The 19,824-nt window shown below is 33.0% G+C and overlaps 2 protein-coding genes across 2 annotated transcripts; one reads left to right on the top strand and one right to left on the bottom strand.

Annotated features, from left to right (window-relative positions):
- The first annotated feature begins 2,500 nt into the window (after positions 1–2,500).
- Positions 2,501–7,634, top strand: LOC144562004 (zinc finger CCCH domain-containing protein 12-like). Its single transcript, XM_078311126.1, has 7 exons — positions 2,501–2,886; positions 4,096–4,280; positions 4,667–4,729; positions 4,831–4,950; positions 5,311–5,619; positions 6,103–6,432; positions 7,285–7,634. The coding sequence occupies exons 1-7, from the start codon at positions 2,820–2,822 to the stop codon at positions 7,435–7,437; spliced, it is 1,227 nt and encodes a 408-aa protein (XP_078167252.1). The 5' UTR covers positions 2,501–2,819; the 3' UTR covers positions 7,438–7,634.
- A 5,806-nt stretch (positions 7,635–13,440) lies between these two features.
- Positions 13,441–15,040, bottom strand: LOC144561804 (NAC domain-containing protein 104-like). Its single transcript, XM_078310900.1, has 3 exons — positions 14,641–15,040; positions 14,185–14,465; positions 13,441–13,855 (listed from the first exon to the last, which is right to left on the bottom strand). Exons 1-3 carry the CDS (start codon positions 14,828–14,830, stop codon positions 13,625–13,627), a joined length of 702 nt encoding a protein of 233 aa, XP_078167026.1. The 5' UTR covers positions 14,831–15,040; the 3' UTR covers positions 13,441–13,624.
- Between the last annotated feature and the right edge of the window lie 4,784 nt (positions 15,041–19,824).

Genomic DNA, 19,824 nt, shown 5'->3' on the forward strand with positions numbered 1-19,824 from the left:
TAAGAACATTCACCTAATTTTTTTTATATAATAGTTAAAAAAAAAAGTCCTCCATGCACTAGCATCAATGTTCGAAATCTCAATAAAATGTTCTCTATGAATAACTAAAATTTAGTTGTTTGATGCTTTGATTTAATATAATGTCTAAAAAAAGGACTTATCTAAATTATTATACTAATTCATTTTAATACTTCGAAAATTAGTGTTTTCTCTAATAATTAAGATAATATTCTTCATACGAGAGATTAAAAATTCAGAACTCAGATAAAATCTTATTTTATAATTTTTTAAAATTGAATGACTTGACTCCATATTTAGATTTGGACTTTCGGATCAGAATTCAGACCAATTCAATTCCAGATGAAATGCACGAGGTCCTTTTAATATTTGTACAGATTCTGATTGGACGGTCTGGATCCAAATATAAATATAATGTAACCTCGGGTGATACGAATTCCTCAACTTCCACCTACCCTTATTTTCTTCATGGTATTTAATTATCATTTTTCTTAAAAAAATATACCAATTTGTCTTTATTATGTTTCCCTCATTTCAAATCCCGTTTTTTTTTCTTCCTAACTTTCAAATATTTTCAAAGTTTGTCAAATAAACAATAGAATTAGGAAGTGTTTGAATTGTTAAAAAAAAATGTACAAGAATAATATTATTTGAATTAGTTATTAAAATAGTATGAATAAAAGTATTAATCGAAGTGTGCGAAAAAAATTATAACTGGACACTATTATATATTCTTAATATTGTTTAGTAATATAATTTTGAATGGTGCTTGTAAGAAGTAAGAACTAAGAAGATAGATAAATTTGCTATTGATTGCTAGAAAAATAAATTAATGGCGCTGTTTGAGAAATATTATTCTTAACAATTCAAACGTATCCATATATATATAGTGGTACGTAAAAAGCACTTAAACAAACAAACTCAATTAGACTTTTTAGGGACTTGAAATAATAAAAATAAATCTCATATATTCGAACAGACAGACAAAATTGAAATGATGATAATTCTTTATCAACGCATGACGCGCGTGATATATATAACAACACTTTATTTTATTTCACATTTATTTGGTTTCAAATTCATTGAAATTGGAGTTTATTTTGAGATCTAATTTGTTTACAATTTTTTTCCCATGCACCGAAATCGCTTTTTCGCTTTTTTTGGGTTATTATTTTCAAAGGAAACTTTATTAAAACTTTACCAAATAAAACCCTAATTTGCTTGGGCGAGAAAAATAATTTGCATTAGCGACTTCTTCAATCTGAAAAAAAGATCAGGCGATAAAAAAAAAAAAAGAGTTTGGTGAAAATATTTGATGAGACTTGGATTGTCGCTGATAAAATACCCTCTCTACTCGATTTCCGCCTCTTGTGTTTCTACTTAGAGAGCGAGGCAACATGGTGAATTCGACAATCAAGAGAAGAGAAGTGGCACGTAAGTTATTAATGTGTTCTCTCTGTATTTTATATTAATTGCTTCTATTAATGACTGATTTTATTATCTACTCTCCCGTTTTCAAACCTATTTTTTAAAAATTTAATGACACAATTGATAAATTAGATGAATTCAAAGTTTATTAAGTGAAGCTCGACACTGAAATTTCTCATAAACCTTCAAATTTTTACCAACAAACTTCAATTCACAATCTTTTTTTTTTTTTTTTTTTTTTTTTTTTTTTTTTTATATCTTGTTTCTTCAGAATTGAACTCTAACCTCATCCATCGTTGTTCGAAACAAAGCCTTTTTGTGCTTCTCAATATATTGAGCTACTTGTAAAGTTTGTTCTGATAAAAAAAAAATATTTGCTTGTAGGAAACAAACCACAAAAATATGATTTTGAAAAAGAAAGAAAAAAAATATATATTATGATAACTCGACTGCAATCAAGTAGAGATTATAAAAGAAGAATGCGAGCAAATTGGGAGTCAGGCTAAAATTTGTTTAACTTGTCCATCCCAAATGCCTCTAGTGTCAAACTGGACTGGATCTGATATCATGACATGGTTTTACATGTTTTTTTCCATAAATTTTGGCGAAAATATTAATGCCATTATTAGTGATTTAATTTAGTAGATGATTAATTTCCAGTGGAAAAAATTAGAATAATTATAGTTGTACATCACTTGTTTAGATTTATAGTTGTACATCATATTGAATTATTCCCGGACTACGATCTATTCCTACCAAGTACCAAAGTGGCAGCGGTTAAGCCAGCCCAACTTGTATGTAATGCGCACGTGTGCTCAGCAGAGCAGACTCGACACACTCGGCAACTCCGAAGAAATCAGATCGGTTGAAACTTGAGGTTTCTCTGATGGTATGGTAGGATATGTCACCGGTCACTGACAGCGCGGCAATTTATTATCAGTTGTCACTCGTTACAAAGAGGACTGCACAAATTAATAGTACAGAGAAAATCAGTATAATGGATGGACACTGGACAGACTTCTGTTTTGTTCATTCCCCTCCTCACACACGGACCGCACCTAAACACCCACCTCTCTTTCGCGATAAGTTGTATTTGGACAGGGTCCACAGGTGGTAAATTTTTTTTATTTTTTTTGCCAATGGTGGTCCTTATTTTCGTGGGACCCAATTTCATTGACCCGGTCTGTTCTAACTTCCTAGAACCTGTCCAACATAAAGAAAAGAGAGAGGAAAAAAAAAAACCAAAAAACATAAAGAAAAGAGAGAGAGGAACCAAACCGTACGATTCTCTGTCTCTTCCCCTCCCTCGCTCTCGCATCCTATAATGGCTCACGTGGCTAGGATGATCTGGTGATGGCCACCGTCGCCGCCACATGTTGCCGACGATGGACTTCGACGCCTCGCCGTCGCTGCCCGCTGCGCCTCCCCTCATCCCCGGAGGTCAGTTCCATTTTGGTTAGGGTTAGGGTTTCGGTTGGCAAGTGGTTTCTTACGAGTTGCTTGTGCTTATGTTATTTTCATGTCTGTGAGTGTTCACGCGGTAATATTACAAATTGGGGTTGTATTTATGTATGGTTCAAACAATAGTCGCCATCTGGCTGACTGTGGTGTAATTCTTATTTTACTAGACCTTTGGCTTCTTTTTTCAATCCAGTGGCATGTAGATGGGACGAGTGGGTTTATGACTAGTCTGTTATTTGGGAATGTTCACACATCCATTGGAATTTTGTTAACTGATACTTCTATCTAGTACGTAATACTGTATGTTATGAAAAAAATCATACAATGAAATACGAAAATACTACATGCTTTTCTGTTCAAGCACTGAGGTTTAGTCAATTTGTCCGAGCCGGAGCTAGACTTTCAAACCCATCAATCATGAATGGGCGGTCAATTATATAAAATTTTTATGCTGCGTGTGGTGGTCAATACTACAGTAGCCATAGCATTTTGCTCTTAAATTTATAGAAAATTATGTATAATTACAAAATTTTTGAAAATAAATGGGGGTCAATTGACTTAAGGTGGATCCGTCATTGCAATTTGTGCTAGTGATGTTTACCGCTAATTGCCACCATCTGCTATGTGTTCTTTATTATGCCTTGTACATCTTGCTGCAAAATTTTTGTATTATATTTGCTTGATCATTTGGTTATTCTCGTAAAGTTTTGAAATTATGACATACTTCTTTGTTTTCTCTTTTTATTTTTATGTGAGAATTTCAAGGGTTTCCTTTGATGAGACATGAGACAGGGGGGAAGGCCCTTCTGGCCCATTCCTTCTATCTTTTTTTTTTTTAACTGTCCCATAATTCTTCTGTTCTGGCAATAAAACAACAATAATTGCTTTCCGTTGTTGTCCTATATTGTTTACATTCATAATGTGTAGAAGCTGGTGCGTCACTAGTGCTGGTTCTAGTACCTCTTTACCCATTTTTTTTTTTTGATGAAGTATATCACATTACAACTATTTTACACAACCTGTACATAAGTTGAGGCTTCATTGACAAAATTGAGGGTTAAATGCATCTATTAGGGCTTCATTATCTGGGGTAGGAAACTTCACCTAATTTCAAGAAGTTTATTTTTTAAAGAAGAAGGCAGCAACTCACGTGAAATTTCACTTTTGTTATTGATTATGATAATTCAGGTGCCATTTGGCAGCAACTGAACGTGACAGGTAGCAGTAGCACGGTTGCGATTATGGATAATGGTGCCGCCACTAACTCTTACCCCGAAAGATCTGGTGAGCCAGACTGTTCGTATTATCTCAGGACTGGTCTCTGCCGGTTCAGTACCACTTGCAAGTTCAACCATCCTCCTGATAGGAAATTGGTATGACACTCCTGAATCTTTTACTATTATTTTGGAGAAGGGAATTCCTATGTGTACCTGGGAAGATAGTAACTACTCTGTACATCCCTTTATAGCATGATAAATGTATACTCTGCACTTGATGTTTCCTTTTTGTTTCTTTGTTTTTTATTTATCTTCAAGTACTATGTGGGATTTATCTCAATTTGGGGTGGCATGCATAGTGTTTTGATGTGATATGGGCATACAACCTTGAACGTTTCTTTTATTTAATTTTTGTCATCAAATGCATTAAAACATTAACATCTAAATTTGAAATATTTGGAATAGAACCCATTGAAAGAATATTTTATGGACTTCTTTGTTTCTAGAAACTTCTAACTGGCCTACCTCATTTAATGTTCCAGGCTATTGCAGCTGCTAGACTTAAGGAAGAATATCCTGAGAGAGTGGGACAACCTGAGTGCCAGGTACTTGTGCATTTTCATTTTTTATTTTTTTTATTTCTCGTGGTGATAGTAGGTCACTCACGTCCTTGACTTCAATCATAAATTTTTTGTCGCCTTTGCAGTTCTATTTAAAGACTGGAACATGTAAATTTGGGCCTACATGCAAATTCCACCACCCAAAAGATAAGGCTGGAATCGTCGGGAGAGCTCAATTAAATTCTTTGGGCTACCCTCTTCGGCAGGTTTGTTATTTCTTTCCTTCTCATTCTACCAATTTTCTTATTTTTCCCTAATCTTCCTTCTCCTCGGTTTATTTAACATGATATTTACTAAACTTTCAAGACTATGTTTGGAAGAGGAACAGGGATAAGTAGAAACTCTTATCCCACTACTAAACATGGTCCAAGGGAAAAATACCAACATGGGATTTTCTACCGTTCCATGTTAGAACAGTAATGTGAAGAGTACCTGAGATGGCACAAGTTTTTGTTATGTTCCTATAATTTAGGCGGCCTCATAATTTGTGCCCAGTGATCGAAGGAAGACAGATCACTAACGATGATCATCTGGACACTAACTTCTATTTTCCTCAAATTGTGTAGGGGGAGAAGGAGTGTGCATATTACCTAAGAACCCTAGAATGTAAATTCGGCATGACTTGTAAATTCAACCACCCAAATCCTTCCTCTGACGCTGCCTCTGTATTTTCTGTAAATTCCAATACTGCCCCTACTAGTATAAATCCTGGCCAGAGTTCATATAGTACTACTGGAGGTGGTCTGATGAGCTGGCCCGTTTCTAAGTCTTCTTATATGGCGAGCCCTAGATGGGAGCAGGGCGCATCTTCTAGCTATGCACAGCTCATGGCACCTCAAGGACTTGTTCCTTTACCTAGCTGGAATGCTTATGCAGTAAGATACCTTTTCTCATTAAAAGCTTTGTATATAGAAAGCATACATCTTATGTCTTTTTGAGTTTGGATGAAGTTCTTTTAACTAGTACATAAGACAATCATAGATCTTTATATTAATTGTGCGCTCATACTTATTTATCTACCTGAGAGAAATAAGATTCACAAACTGGGTTGGGCAACAGCGGCAATTTATTCATTAACTTATTTATTCGGTGAAAAGCCGCAATTTAATATGATGAAGCTAAAACATACAGCTCAAAACTATCCCGTAGGGTGTCAAACGGTAGTTGGCATGATATCTGTATGAGTTTTCTGGTTCAGTAATGACTTTTGGAACACAAAAATGAAGAGGAGGAAGAAGAAAATGAAAAACCCACTTACCTAGGTGGGGGGCAACATATTATAAGAGAATATTTCTGAACCACCCAGACCGCTCCACTCAGAATAACCGTACTAAAAGCAAATATTTATGGGAGTGCAGGGCCAAATGTTGCCAGTGTCATCTGGAGATAGCAGCCAACAACATTCAGCCACCTACCATCTTTACAGTCCCAACAGCGGCATGACCTCCCACCAGGGAGAAGCCAGTGGAAGCAACCACACTGCTTCCATTTCGGTTCCTCCACAGTACCAATCAGCACTTCACAGAGAAAGTGTCTTCCCGGAGCAGCCTGACCAGCCTGAGTGCCAGTATTATATGAAAACAGGTGATTGTAAATTTGGTGTTACATGCAAGTTTCACCACCCCAGTGAGCGCCGCATTCCTCCTCCTGACTGCCTTCTTAGCCCTCTTGGCCTTCCCCTCCGACCTGTAAGTGTTTTTTTCATTTTCTCTTGGTTTAGTTTTGTTTGCTCTTGGAAAAATATGAAAGTACTATTAATTCCCCTTAAAAGGTGTGAGGGACATGGAGGGTAATATGGATGTTAGTCTGTTGTTATTGGAGGGAGAGTTGGTATTTCTTGTTTTGTGGGACTAATGAATGTTTCTTGTGGCATACGATATTGTTGTCGTCTCTACTGAGGAAACAATGTTAAAACCTTTTTTTGTGATAAGGTTTATTTTTCAGTTGTACAGAGTACAGTATGTGTTTTCTTTTTCTTTTTAGTAACTACAAAATATGCCTTTAGTTGAGGTATGGTGATTATTTTTCCTGACATTCCTACCTTCTGTTTGTGCATATTTTATGCTTCAATTTTCCAATTTGGGGTATTTGCCGGAGGTTGTTTGGTGTTTTTATTTACTTCGTGTTGGGTCAGACTGGGCTTTCAGTCAGTACATTTATCTCTCAGATAACTTTGTTCAGGCGGTCGCGTTGATATTAAGGTTAAGTAATTTATTGTGCTGTTGTATGATGTCTGCTGAGGTACTTCTTTCCTTTTTAATAGTTTTGCTGTTATATGTCTTTAGTTGTTTGTTGTTGTTGTGTTGTAGTTTCTCTGGCCTTAAGTTATCCAAGTAGGATTCTAAAAAATTACATAAAAAATGAAGCAAAACAACTAGAAGTGTGTTTATTTGCAAAAAAAAAAAAAAGATGCCTGGCTGGTTTTGCATGTATCAAGCTTTACCAGGAAAAATTGATACCCTGGGCCAATCACATTCTCTCATTGTTGCAAACTTTTTAGGAAACAAAGAACTGTATCATTTGTGAAGTTCTCTTTTCAGGGTGAAATACACTGTAAATTCTATTCTCGGTACGGCATATGCAAGTTTGGGCCGAATTGCAAATTTGATCATCCTATGGCAACACCTATGGGGGTATACGCATATGGGTATTCACCTGCTTCGTTAACTAATATGGCAAATGTCAACCGTTGATTGGGTTGATTGGTCTTCTGGCCAGGTTCAACTCAAACTGAATAAATATTTCTTATCTCTTTTTTTTTTTTTAATTATCAAGAAGAGCTATGTAAATTGAGATGCTATTTTGCATGTACAGCCTCTCTTTTCTGTCCATGTTAACAAAATAACTCAAGAGTTATATATTATGTATCTAGAGTTGTATTTATATTTTATTATTATTATTATTATTATTTTTAATTTTCTTCCCTTTTTGTTCGCATTCCATAATCTCTTTTAACGTGTACCTGCAGGTGTATAATTGTACAAATAGGCCTCTTAAAGGGAAGTGTCAGTCAGTTCAAAAATCTTAATCTTATAACCATACCTGCGGAGTACAATTATACAATCCACAATCTCTCGCTACTCTATCGAGGGCGTGCTTCTCTTCTTGAATCCGTTTCATTATATCAACCAATCCTAATCAAATTTTTAATAACGCAATACAAGAAATAACCAAACAAAAAGAGGATATAGGCTGGCGGCCAACAAGCTGCGTGAGCTTGTGCGGCTGATATGCACTAGCAAAAGCAAAGAGCCGAAGCCGGAAAATGACAGAGTAGCTAATGTGGTAACATGTTACCCCTTTTAACATTTTGACGTTCATGCCGAGTTGTCTTCGGCTGTAGTTTGGCATTGTTGGTTCGGTCTCGTCGAGATACTAATAGTAGTTACCATGGACTTGTTCACAATTACGCAAGTAAATTTATGCACTTGTTCTTCCGTTTCGATATTGATATAAGAATCATATATATTTGACCCAAATTGATTAAAAACATCAACCGATTGACATACATTAATGCACTTTAGTTTATGCATAGTATTTAATCTCTCTCCTTGAATTTTGCACAAAATAAATTTATGCACTTGTAGATGACATATATTGGAGGTTATATCATCAGTTTAATTTGATGATATTGAGATCACAAACGTGACCCAAATTGATTAAAATCATCACTGACATTATGTCTTTTGCTAACTTGGCAATATATATATATATATAAAATAGTCAAACGGGCATCGTGCATAATAATGAAGACTGAAGTTTTGTATTTTATTATAAACAAATGTGCATCAATTGTAGAGTGGTTTGGATGATGAGTATGGAAGCTCAAAGTATCTATTATAAACTATGAAACCACATTTTTACTGGGTTAAAAATGCATGTCAGGTGTCATATAAGCAATCCTAAACCTAAAATAAATAAGTGTATGGTGTAATAGTTAAGTGTGCATTCAAAGATATGTAAGAATTCACTGAGTATTTTAATTAGTTTATAAAGATAATTATCTGGTCCATATATAGTTCTTTATAGTTTGGAAAAGCCAGCATGATTTTAATTATAGATATTAATTTCTAGGGGGGTCAATATGTAATTCCGAGCTTTTAATTAGAGTGATACTCATAAAATATATGCACTATAGATGCAGCAAATAAAATAGGAAATTAGGTTGTGTGTCAAAAATAAAAATAAAAAATAAAAATAAAAAAAAAATAAAAATAAAAGGATGATATATAGAGGAATATAATATTGAATGGTCCACTCCAGGTCCAGGGGCACGATTGATTGCATATCATCTGAAATTCTGGTCCTAAAGCGCGCAACTAGCTATAGCTAGGTGTGACGTCGTGCTCTGGACGTCATCTAGCTAGGTAAATATATAGATCATTAAAACAAAGTAAAAAGTTTATTAAAATATAGAGGCGCAATAAAATCAAATTCCTCAAAACCTTGCTAGAGGCGCAATATATATGTGTGTGTGTTGTGAGTTAACTTTGTATCCTTTAATTTTACGTATCTTTTTCATTAGCACGTTGTAAGAAAAAGAAGTCAAAATATGATGATGACATATATATATATATACTAGTGCAACTTCCAAATCTTTTCATTAATTTGTTGTTGTATGTAATCTAAAGACCAAGGCATCAAGTAACTTTGTGTCGGCGCAATCAGGTAACGTGCTCATCACCTTCATGTTAAACCTTAATTAATTAATTAATTAATTTATGGATGCAATCACCCAAGTATTAATTAACTAGAGTATCTATATATATATTGATAATATTGTGTCAATTTCAAATTTTAGATGACAATTTCATTTACAATTTCAGGATGGGATGCATGTGTGATTCTATTTATTTAATGAAATTATTTTATCAAGATGTCATGTCGCGATGGGTAAAAATATTATTTCTTATTTGTTCATTTATTCTAAAAATTAATTTATGAGAAGCAGGAGACTTTTTTTTTTTTAATTTATGTCAAAATTAATTGCATGTGTGAAGTGCTTTTGAAATTAACTTTAAATTAATTTCAGCCTAATTTTATGAATGTAGGTGCTCTAAATCTTTGCATATCCCTATTAATCAAATGCATATATAATTAATTTGAATTAATTGAAAAGATAATCGTACTTAAGAACAACCTAATTGGATTAGATATGGGTTTGAAGCACATGCGCGTATTGATGCCAATATATTAATTCTAAGATGCATGATTGCTTTGAACATAGTTTACTTAAACTACTTAACCATTCCAAGAGTGTCTTTCTTGTTTCTTGTTGATTGATGCATCACAACCATTTTACTCATCAACCAAAGGGAAGAAATTATTTTACTTGTGATGCACTTAATTAATTATACATTTTGTTTTCCCACAAAATCTGATTTGTTCGATCTACAAGCGTTTAAATTATGTGTAGTCCATTAATTTATGTATATATTATGTCAAGTGAAGGTGTTTTTGTATGAAATCTTTGTTAAATATTAATTAGTTGTACTAGCTAGCTAGCTAGCTCGTGTTTTTGTAAGAAGGCATGCAATAACCCATTTAATGTTTGATTATGATTACGTATATATATAGGGGGAGCGCTATTGGGAAAGTGAAGCAAAACAATTTAGAGAAATTCGTTAAATTCGTTGGATCTTCATCTTGCTGAATCTTCTCCATCTCTGAACGAATTAATAGATTTTTGGGGGAATTTTGAGATTATAGTTGCATGAATTAATGTTGAAGTGATATAACGATCGAATCAGATTTTGTGCTGAAACGTGAACACCTTAAGAGTATAGATTAAATCAAACATTATTTTTTTTTGCATGTGGTTGAAGTGTCTAGCGAGAAATATTCTTTTACAAATGGTCATATATATCTTCTAAATTTTTTAAACAAAATATATCTCTTCTAAAATTATTACGATCGAAATGTCTTTTTATGGGTAAATTTGTATAATTTGTATAATTTGGGGCAGTATATATGCGCATACCTGGTCCATATATATCCTCCGAGGTAACTCAAACTTTGAGTTTGAATCTGGACCATCCGATCGGCGGGACCTAGCTATTTATTCCTCTTGTGGATTCTAATCGAATGTATGGTAGTATATATGAACATGCACGCAGCAATATTAATTAAAACCACATTTCTTTTTCCGACCAATATCTAGATGAATTGTACATGTAGGTTCTATCAACATCATTAATTATAAAAAAATATTACCAACAAAAATAAGATGTAGGTTATATATAAACACACAAAGACATTGTCAAGAATGCTAGCTAGCTAGCTAAAAATTGATAGTTCTGTACTGTGAACCTGACAATTGATATATATATATATATATATATATAGTTGCGTACGTTATTCCTTAATTCGTTTCATTTTCAACTCTATTTATAGACATGCTCCTGCCAATACCAAAAGAAAACTTTAATTGTTCATATACACGTAACAGCTTAGTACCACCATTAGGAAACTAATTAATTGTGGGAATTTAAAATGAGTCTTAATAGAAAAATGCAAAAAATTGGGTAAATCTATGAGTTTTTTTAATTTATTAGAAGGGTTAATTATTCGTATATATAACATGAAGTAATCTATGAGGATGCGCGCTGTCAGATAGTTAATAAGTTTATTGTATTCACAATACTACAGAGGTACATATATATATACCAGTAATCGTTCCCGTGCACAGCAACGGGAGCAAATTATGTAGTAGAAATCATTAAGCTCCTTAATAAGGAGGAGAGAATATTTAAATCAAATTTGTAGTGAAAAATAATTAAATATTATATTTATCTACAAGATAACACATGTGAACTCTAATATAGTGGTAAGAATTTTGGCACTGAGATCATTTGCGGCGTGGCACTGGGATCATATGCGGCGCGACCAGTGCATACTTAAGTGTTGAAGCTCATAATTTGAAAAATTCATCTATGTGCGATCTGAAAATTCAACGGTTGAGCATCATTCCGAAAAAAAAAGTAAATCAGAACCCTTGCAGAATATCTAGACATTAAGTTCCTTAATAAGGAGGAGATATATATATATATATAGAGAGAGAGAGAGAGAGAGATGGGCTATGGTGCATTGCAATGCATGAACCCTCTTATGCATTGCACTATTAATCATGGATTTAAAGTCCAAACGACCAATCTGAACCGTTCATCTTGTTCTTCATATTAATATGTGCTTGGGGACCAAATTTTACATTTTTTGGAATTTTTTTACTATTTATTAAGCAATTTTGAAAGTAGCTGATCTGATGGTCCAGAAAATTTTACTGTTTTTTACTGTTCACAGCAAAACAACAATTTTCAAAAATACTTAATAAATAGTAAAAAAATTCCAAAAAATGTAAAATTTGGTCTCCAAACACATTTCAATATGGATTAAACATCTAACGGTTCGGATCGGTCGTTTGGACTTTAAATCTGTGATTATAGTGCAATGCATAAGGGGGTCCATGCATTGCAATGCACCATAGCCCATCTCTCTCTCTATATATATATAATTGTATTTTTGCTTTGCATCGAAATATATAGGCATATATCAGATGACTGTGTCATAACGCACCCACCGTTTTTTTTTTCCTACCACCCTCAAAAATCAGAATTAAATGAATACCACCCGAATAATCAGATTTTAGATTTCGCCACGTTCGCACCGTGGATCTGCGGACGAATCGCCAACCCGTTCGCGAAATGGATCTGCGGACTGACCCGCTCGCGTGACCCGTTCGCACCATAGATCTGCGCACCGACCCGTGGATCTGTGCACTGACAAGCTCGCTTTGACCCGCTCGCGTCATGACCCGTTCGCACTGTGGATCTGCGCACCGACTCGTTCGCACCATGGATCTGGGGACGGGTCAACCTGTTCGCAGATCCACGGTACGAACGTGGCGGAATCTGAATTCCGATTTTTTGGATGGTATTCATTTAATTCTGATTTTTGAGGGTGGTAGGAAAAAAAAAAACGGACGCACCCATGCTCATTAAAAAGTAAAGGCGAAAGATAAGTATATATTGTAGAAGCCAATGATGGTATGGTACCGTACCAGCACTATTATATTATATTATATTATAGACTTTGCAAATTTTGGTAATTTTTGTGCTCTTTCATCAGAATATTTACCTCATCAGCATGAGTTTATTCTTGTTCTTCATGATGAATAAAGCGGCCACTCAAAACGGGATCTCAATTTTAAACGATTGGATTTTATTCCCTGCTTTGAAAACAGCATAGGATTCCCTTTGCATTAGGATTGGGAAAGGATTCTGCTTTTCACCCTTTATATTTCTCTTTCCATCAAAAGATTCTTTCTTTGTGCTTTGTAATCAAACTCTCTTTTAAATTTTAATTCACCTGCTTGTAAAATTGTGCTGTAGCTACTAGCCTACTAGCTAGCTAGGCAGCATTACTAAATTCCAAACCAGATTTAATTTTATACACACTGTTAATCTATAAAATTTAGATTGAGAGCTAAACTTAAACTTAAAATTCATAATGAGGAGGCCAGGTTGAACCATGCACATATTATTATTTTAAAATAAAATTCAATTAAATTTCATTATACATAATTAAAAATTTAAACCTAGCTATATGATTTGTTGTAAATCCCCCCCATTTATTCAGTAAACAATAAAAAATAATCATGAATTCTACTATGGATAGCTGGAATTAACTCAAACACGTACTGTTAGCTGAATTTGTAGATTAAATATAAAAAGTACATGAAGAAAAGCTAAATAAATTCAGAAATTTAAAATACAATGACCAGATAGAAAAATTAATTATATCTAAGTACTAAATACCAGTAGCTCCACATTTTCTAGAGCTCAGACTTTCTTTGATGAGAAAGAGTTTGCCTAATTGCAATTCTTATTTTGTTGGATTAGAGGTGCAGGTACTATTTTGTTCAACCTCATCTGAATAAGTTACGCAACTTGAAGAAGAAGCCAGATCAGATCGAAAAGAAGGAAGCAAATTCTCTTGGCTGAGAACTCGGTCGCAAGATGATGATCTTATAGTCACCATATTTGGATATTTGTACTTATTCTTCTCAAAAATGCGACAAACCACCCAACCTTTTGGTTTGGATAAGTTGAAATCCTGCATGAAATGACTAATTAGTATGATTTCATGTTAGACATATAAGTGTACTGAAATAACATAACAGTAACAAGAACATTCATCGCCTTAATTTCTAAGTTTTACTTGGTGAGAAGCATAGCCAATTTCGATCGTACGGTACAATGAGAAATGTGGCAGTTAACTCAACATGCATGGATTGGCCAGGATTTGAATAATATTTCCAATTATATATCTTAGGTATTGTTAAAATCTATACCCAAAAGGCTATGCATGCAGATAATATATATATAGGTTATTTTAATTGTCTTTAGCAGTAACAAAATTATACAAGTATCAAATTAACATACATTGGTTGTGTTCCTCGTTTGACATACACCAACAATGTTGGTATCCATGAGGCAGTATTCATGCATGATCCAGTTAGTCTGGGACCCACATGACAGTTTCCCTATGTAGAAGGTCAGAATCCTCTTGATTCCTATAGGCCGGTTACTTTGCGAATTAGTCGTCACAGGTCGATCCTTGCCCGTCACTTTCCAATATCCTGAACTAGTTAATCTGTACATTTTGTTTCTTCTGTAATTTGCTTCTAGCATATTGAAGAAATATCTCTCCCCCTGACCAACACCTAAATTTAAGAATAAACAGAATAAATCAATATTAGCAACTACTCACATCTGTACTAATTAATAACAACCAAGAGAAAATATATATATGATTAACACCTCAAGAAAATGTCAGGAAAAAATAGTGTCTAATTAATAAGAGGAAAATAATTTTGAAAAGAAAAAGAAACCTGTTACCTGGCAGGTCCCAGGGATCATATTTCTTCAAATTGATTTCTGGAATAACACTAGCAGGCAGAGGCAAGGAGAAAACCTTGGGCTTGAGGTAATAAAGAACAAGCTCTTGATCGGTCGGGTCGAATCGAAACCCCGGTGGTAATCTTATTTTAATTCTTTCCTTAGACCTCACAGTTCCTTGCCTCTCCATCTTTTGGAATAAGAGAAACTAGAGAAACTAGGAAGCAAGCAAATTTAGTTTCTGTGCTCTACCTCTACGAAGGCATATATTAGGTATATATATTAACTAGTGTTGGTGGTGCATAGTTGTTGCTCTATTTTGTGTGTGTGTGTTTTTTTAAAAAAGAAAAGAAAAAAAGAGATAGGGAGATAGGGAGAGAGAGAGAGAGAGAGGGGAAGTCAGAAGTGTGGGTTTTGTGAAAGGTGAAGGAAAGAAGGTACTTTATATAATGCAACAAGCACTGTTGCCGTAAACCAGACTCAACCTCTTTCAGTGTCTCATAATCGTACACATCCATCGAAAAGTAGTAATCTTTTAAGCTTTTAAATCACACAAAAGAGAGGTCTTTTGGTGAGACCATGAAACTTTTTCCCATGCTAAATACGCAGGTAAAAGAATAAAAGTAGTTAAGTAGAAATTATAAATTAAGAAGGTAAAAATAAAAGAAACCAAAAAAGCAAAAATCTTACTTTTCAGGTAGCTGAAGAGAAACTTCCACAAGCCAAACTGAATAAAAGCATGGCAATGTACAAATTCACAATTAGAATGTGAGCAGTAATGTCGATCCTAGCTATTTTAATAATAGCATGAACACTACAGCTATGTTCCAAGTACATTTTTAATGTAACATAGCATTGGACATATTGACAAGTTTAAAATTCGAAAATTATTCGATAAGATCTACGCTTAGTGATTCTATTCGGGGTATAGTACGGACATAATTCGAATGTTTGTTGTCTTTTGTTTCAAATAATATATATGTCAAATATTAGTATTTGCACAAAATAAATGAAGATCTTCATAAATTTTCACTATTACATAATTTCAAATCAACACCGATCTTTTTTTACATTCAAAATCGGTTTTTCTACTGATTCTACGATTGATTAGCACTGATACTAAATATAATGTACAACACCGGTAGTTTTATAAAAATCGGTGATATAAGCTACATTTAACACCGGATTTTTTTTTTAGCCTCAAATGGTGCTATAATTGTTACATTTAGCATCTGTTTTGTTAAATAACCGGTGTTGTGTATAAATCGTTTTGCAATAATTATATTTTTTTCTTAAAAAATTGGAGCTAAATTTTTTTTTGTTGTTGTTAGGAATTCGGTTAATATTGGGCTAGCCTCCAAATTTGCTAGCCATAAATTAAATATTTACATGCAAGAAATATATAATGGACAACCATAATTATACAAATAAAACAACACATAATTTAAAAGTATCATCTTAACTAAATTTGATAGTTTCAACAAAAACAAGCTAAGATAGCATCATCTCTGACATTGTTTGAAATTTCATAACCAATTATGAATATTAATTTTTCTACAAAGAAATTAACCCACGTTGTCTGAAATTATTTAACATCTTCCATCGAGTACGGCGATGAGCTTAAAGAGCACTACATGAAATTATATTGAACTGTTAATTTAGATATTGAATTTAAAAGAACACTACAAGTTTATTGATAAAATAATAATAAAATCAATTGATGAAATGCAGAGAGGGTAAAGATCTAAGATAGCACAGAGACTACTAGAGGGAAATATCATTTAATAAAATCAATTGATGAAATACGGCGTGGAGTACAAACGCATTTTACTCCATGGATTTGAAATTATGTAATAATGTTTATGAATTATATGAGATAAATATCATTTTATTGCACAATTAATCTAAGAACTTTTCAGTATTTTCGAAAATATTGTCACTATAATGGTAAGATTAGATTAGCTATATACGTTAAGTATTAATACTAGGTATTCCAATATATGCGATGCATGGTGACAATTAATTGTACATACATTAATTTTCTACTGTATATTAAAATCAGAGGCATACTGTGAATTATCTGAAGCAAAGTACCCTTCAAACTCGCCCGCTAACAAGATTAATATATTATGAGGGGATTCTGTTTAATTTTTTGAACAGAATTTATACTTCCATAAATATTTTGTATATTTAGATACGTAATGTCATATTAGATCGAGAAGGGTTTAAATGTCTTTATTTTTTTTGACTTCTATCATACTTTCAACTTTAAAACTAATAATTCAAAATTTTAAATTTAAATGTCAAAAGAAAACCATTATATATGATGTATATCATTTTATGTGTGTACATGTAAAAGACTATGACATTTCAACTTTGTTTTGTTTATTATCAAGAGCTTGTAAAAAACATTGATATGGATAATTAAGGAACGTTCATTTTTCAACTTATTGATTAACAAAAATATAAATCCGGAAGTGATAAATTTTTTAGGGGGAATTTCACGTATACCCCTCAAAAACTTCAAAATTACATATTTCCCCCTCTAAAGTTTAAAATTACATATTTCCCCCTCTAAACTTCAAATACTCACAAATTTACCCATTTTATTGTATTTTATATTAAAACTCATTCTAAATTTATAAAATATCCATTTTACTCTTTTATTAAAAGCATATAAAGCTCATCAAACTCAAAATTGAATCTGAACATTTTTTCTACTGTCCAAACTGCTTTTAAATATGCGTGAGCAAGATCAGCACGAATCTTGATGCGAACACACACGTATATTGATGTGACGTGCACAGATCTTAATGCGATGCGCACCAATCAATATTGCTTTAAGATCCGTGCATGCTAGATCAACACAAAATTGAAGCACTATGCACAGATCTTAATGCGATGCACACGGATCAAACGGTAGAGGAACCCTTTAGATTTAAATTTGAGTTTGATGGGCTTTATATGCTTTTAATAAAGGGTAAAATGGGTATTTTAAGATTTTAGAATGTGTTTTAATATAAAATACAATAAAATGGGTAAATTTGTGAGTTTTTGAAGTTTAGAGGGGGGAAATACGTAATTTTAAACTTTAGAGGGGGAAATACGTAATTTTGAAGTTTTTAAGGGGTATACGTGAAATTCCCCCAATTTTTTATGTACATATAGAAAAAATAACATAGATCACATCTAATGGTTTTATTTTGACGTTTAAATTTTAAATTTTGAGTTATTAACATTTAATAAAATGGAGACATGATAATAGTGCAAAAAAAAAAGATATTTGAATTCTCCTCGTCATATTAATGAATGAGTTAATTCTATCTATAGGAACAAACTTTTTTATTTTTAATCTCACAAACCAAATCACTTAACCCCATGTCAAAAAAATTGATACTTGCTTTGAAAATTACTGTATCGATATTTTGGGACACCTTAGAACGAATCGAGTTAGACATGATTTTTTTTTTTTTTTTTTATAATTATCAAATCGTATCGAATTTAATCGGACGGACATTTTAAATATGATATGTAAATGAAACAACCAACCGGACTTTCGAAATCACTTCAGATTTCAAAACAGGTAAAGTATGAATTAATTGAGCCTTTTGAAATTATGGAGTTGGATTGAACTAAAATCTGAGTAAACCGGATCGGACAAAAGTCAGATTTACCACTTTAGATAAAGCAAATAAACAATACCTTTGCATAAAGCAATAAAAGAGATTTGACTAGTAACTTGTGAGCAGGGGTGTCAATAGCTACGATACGGTTAGAGTGAAATTATTTTCATACTCTATTCACTAATAATTGATCTTACTCATATTCTATTTATACCAGTTAATAATTTTTCTTACCTCACCCCACCTATAACCGTTAAGATTAGTGGGTAACGAAACGACAGTGGACGAATAACGGATAATACAAATATAATGATTTTATCATTTTTACAAATAAACTATTAAGACTTATCATGTCATACATATGCAATCACAATTACTAATATAAATATGCAATTAATTCTAAATAATAGTTTTTTATTAAGCAAAAAAAAATCACAAATATCTCTTCTAACAAATTCAATTCCTTAACTAAATAATAAATTAACATTCAAATAAAAAGTAAAATGTTTAGCATAATATTCTTCTTATGATATAATTTATTTTATATAATTACTCGTTATCCAACGGATTCAGAATAATCTTTACCCATAACCATATCTATTTATTTAACGAAAAAAAAATCCTTACCCATATCCATACCCAATAAGTTAACGAAAAAAAAATCTCACCCATACACGTCTTATCGAATACGATACAGGTAGAGTAAACATGTATCATTGCCACCCCTACTTGTGAGAATGTTTCGGCATAGATATGTGCGAGTGCGAGGTAAACAATATTAGGACAGCTCGCAAGTCGCTGATATCAAAGATGAGCCGCTGGATTTGATGGACGGTAACGATGCTTCTGGTCCAGAACTCTAAGGTCATGTTTGATTGTGGAGTACAGTTATTCTGAATTAATTAAAATTTTCACTATGAATTAATATAGTGTAAAATAATTATTGAACTTTGATGGAGTAAGTTTATAAAAAGAAAAAAAATTGTAACATGATATTATTTTAACTGTGGGACTTACAGATAAAATATCTTATTTTTGATTAACTCAAATGTTATTCTATTTTATTCTTTCATATTTACTTTTCATTTGACTGTTTAAGATGGAGTAAAGGATTTACTCCACAACCAAGCATGATTTAAAGTAACTCAAAAAATAAATTTTGGATCTAGACTGTCCGATCAGAATTCGAACCAATCTGACTCAGGTTAGAATTCACAAAGCTTCTTTAATAATCGTGTGGATTTAGATCAGACGGTCCGTATCCAAACTCAAAGTTTGAGTTACTTTAGGATCTGAATTCTTGCGTGGATTCGGTACCTTAGACCATGCAAAGTATCTTAACCCACTAACCTAGACCACTCCCTTCCCATTGTCTAGGTTTCCATTTCTCCCTAACCTACGAATTCGCATCCTCTTAGAGCATCTACATTTCTGATATTATGAGAGTTTCTAATCTGATATGGCAATTTTTAATTCAGTTTAAGAGATGTGAGAGAGTTTCTTATTTAGAAATTATGTCCATAAATTTTTTTTATTTAAAAACTATGCAGAAAAATTTCTT

This window comes from Carex rostrata, chromosome 11, assembly GCF_964058835.1.
Source record: "Carex rostrata chromosome 11, lpCarRost1.2, whole genome shotgun sequence".
Classification (NCBI taxonomy): Eukaryota; Viridiplantae; Streptophyta; class Magnoliopsida; order Poales; family Cyperaceae; genus Carex; species Carex rostrata.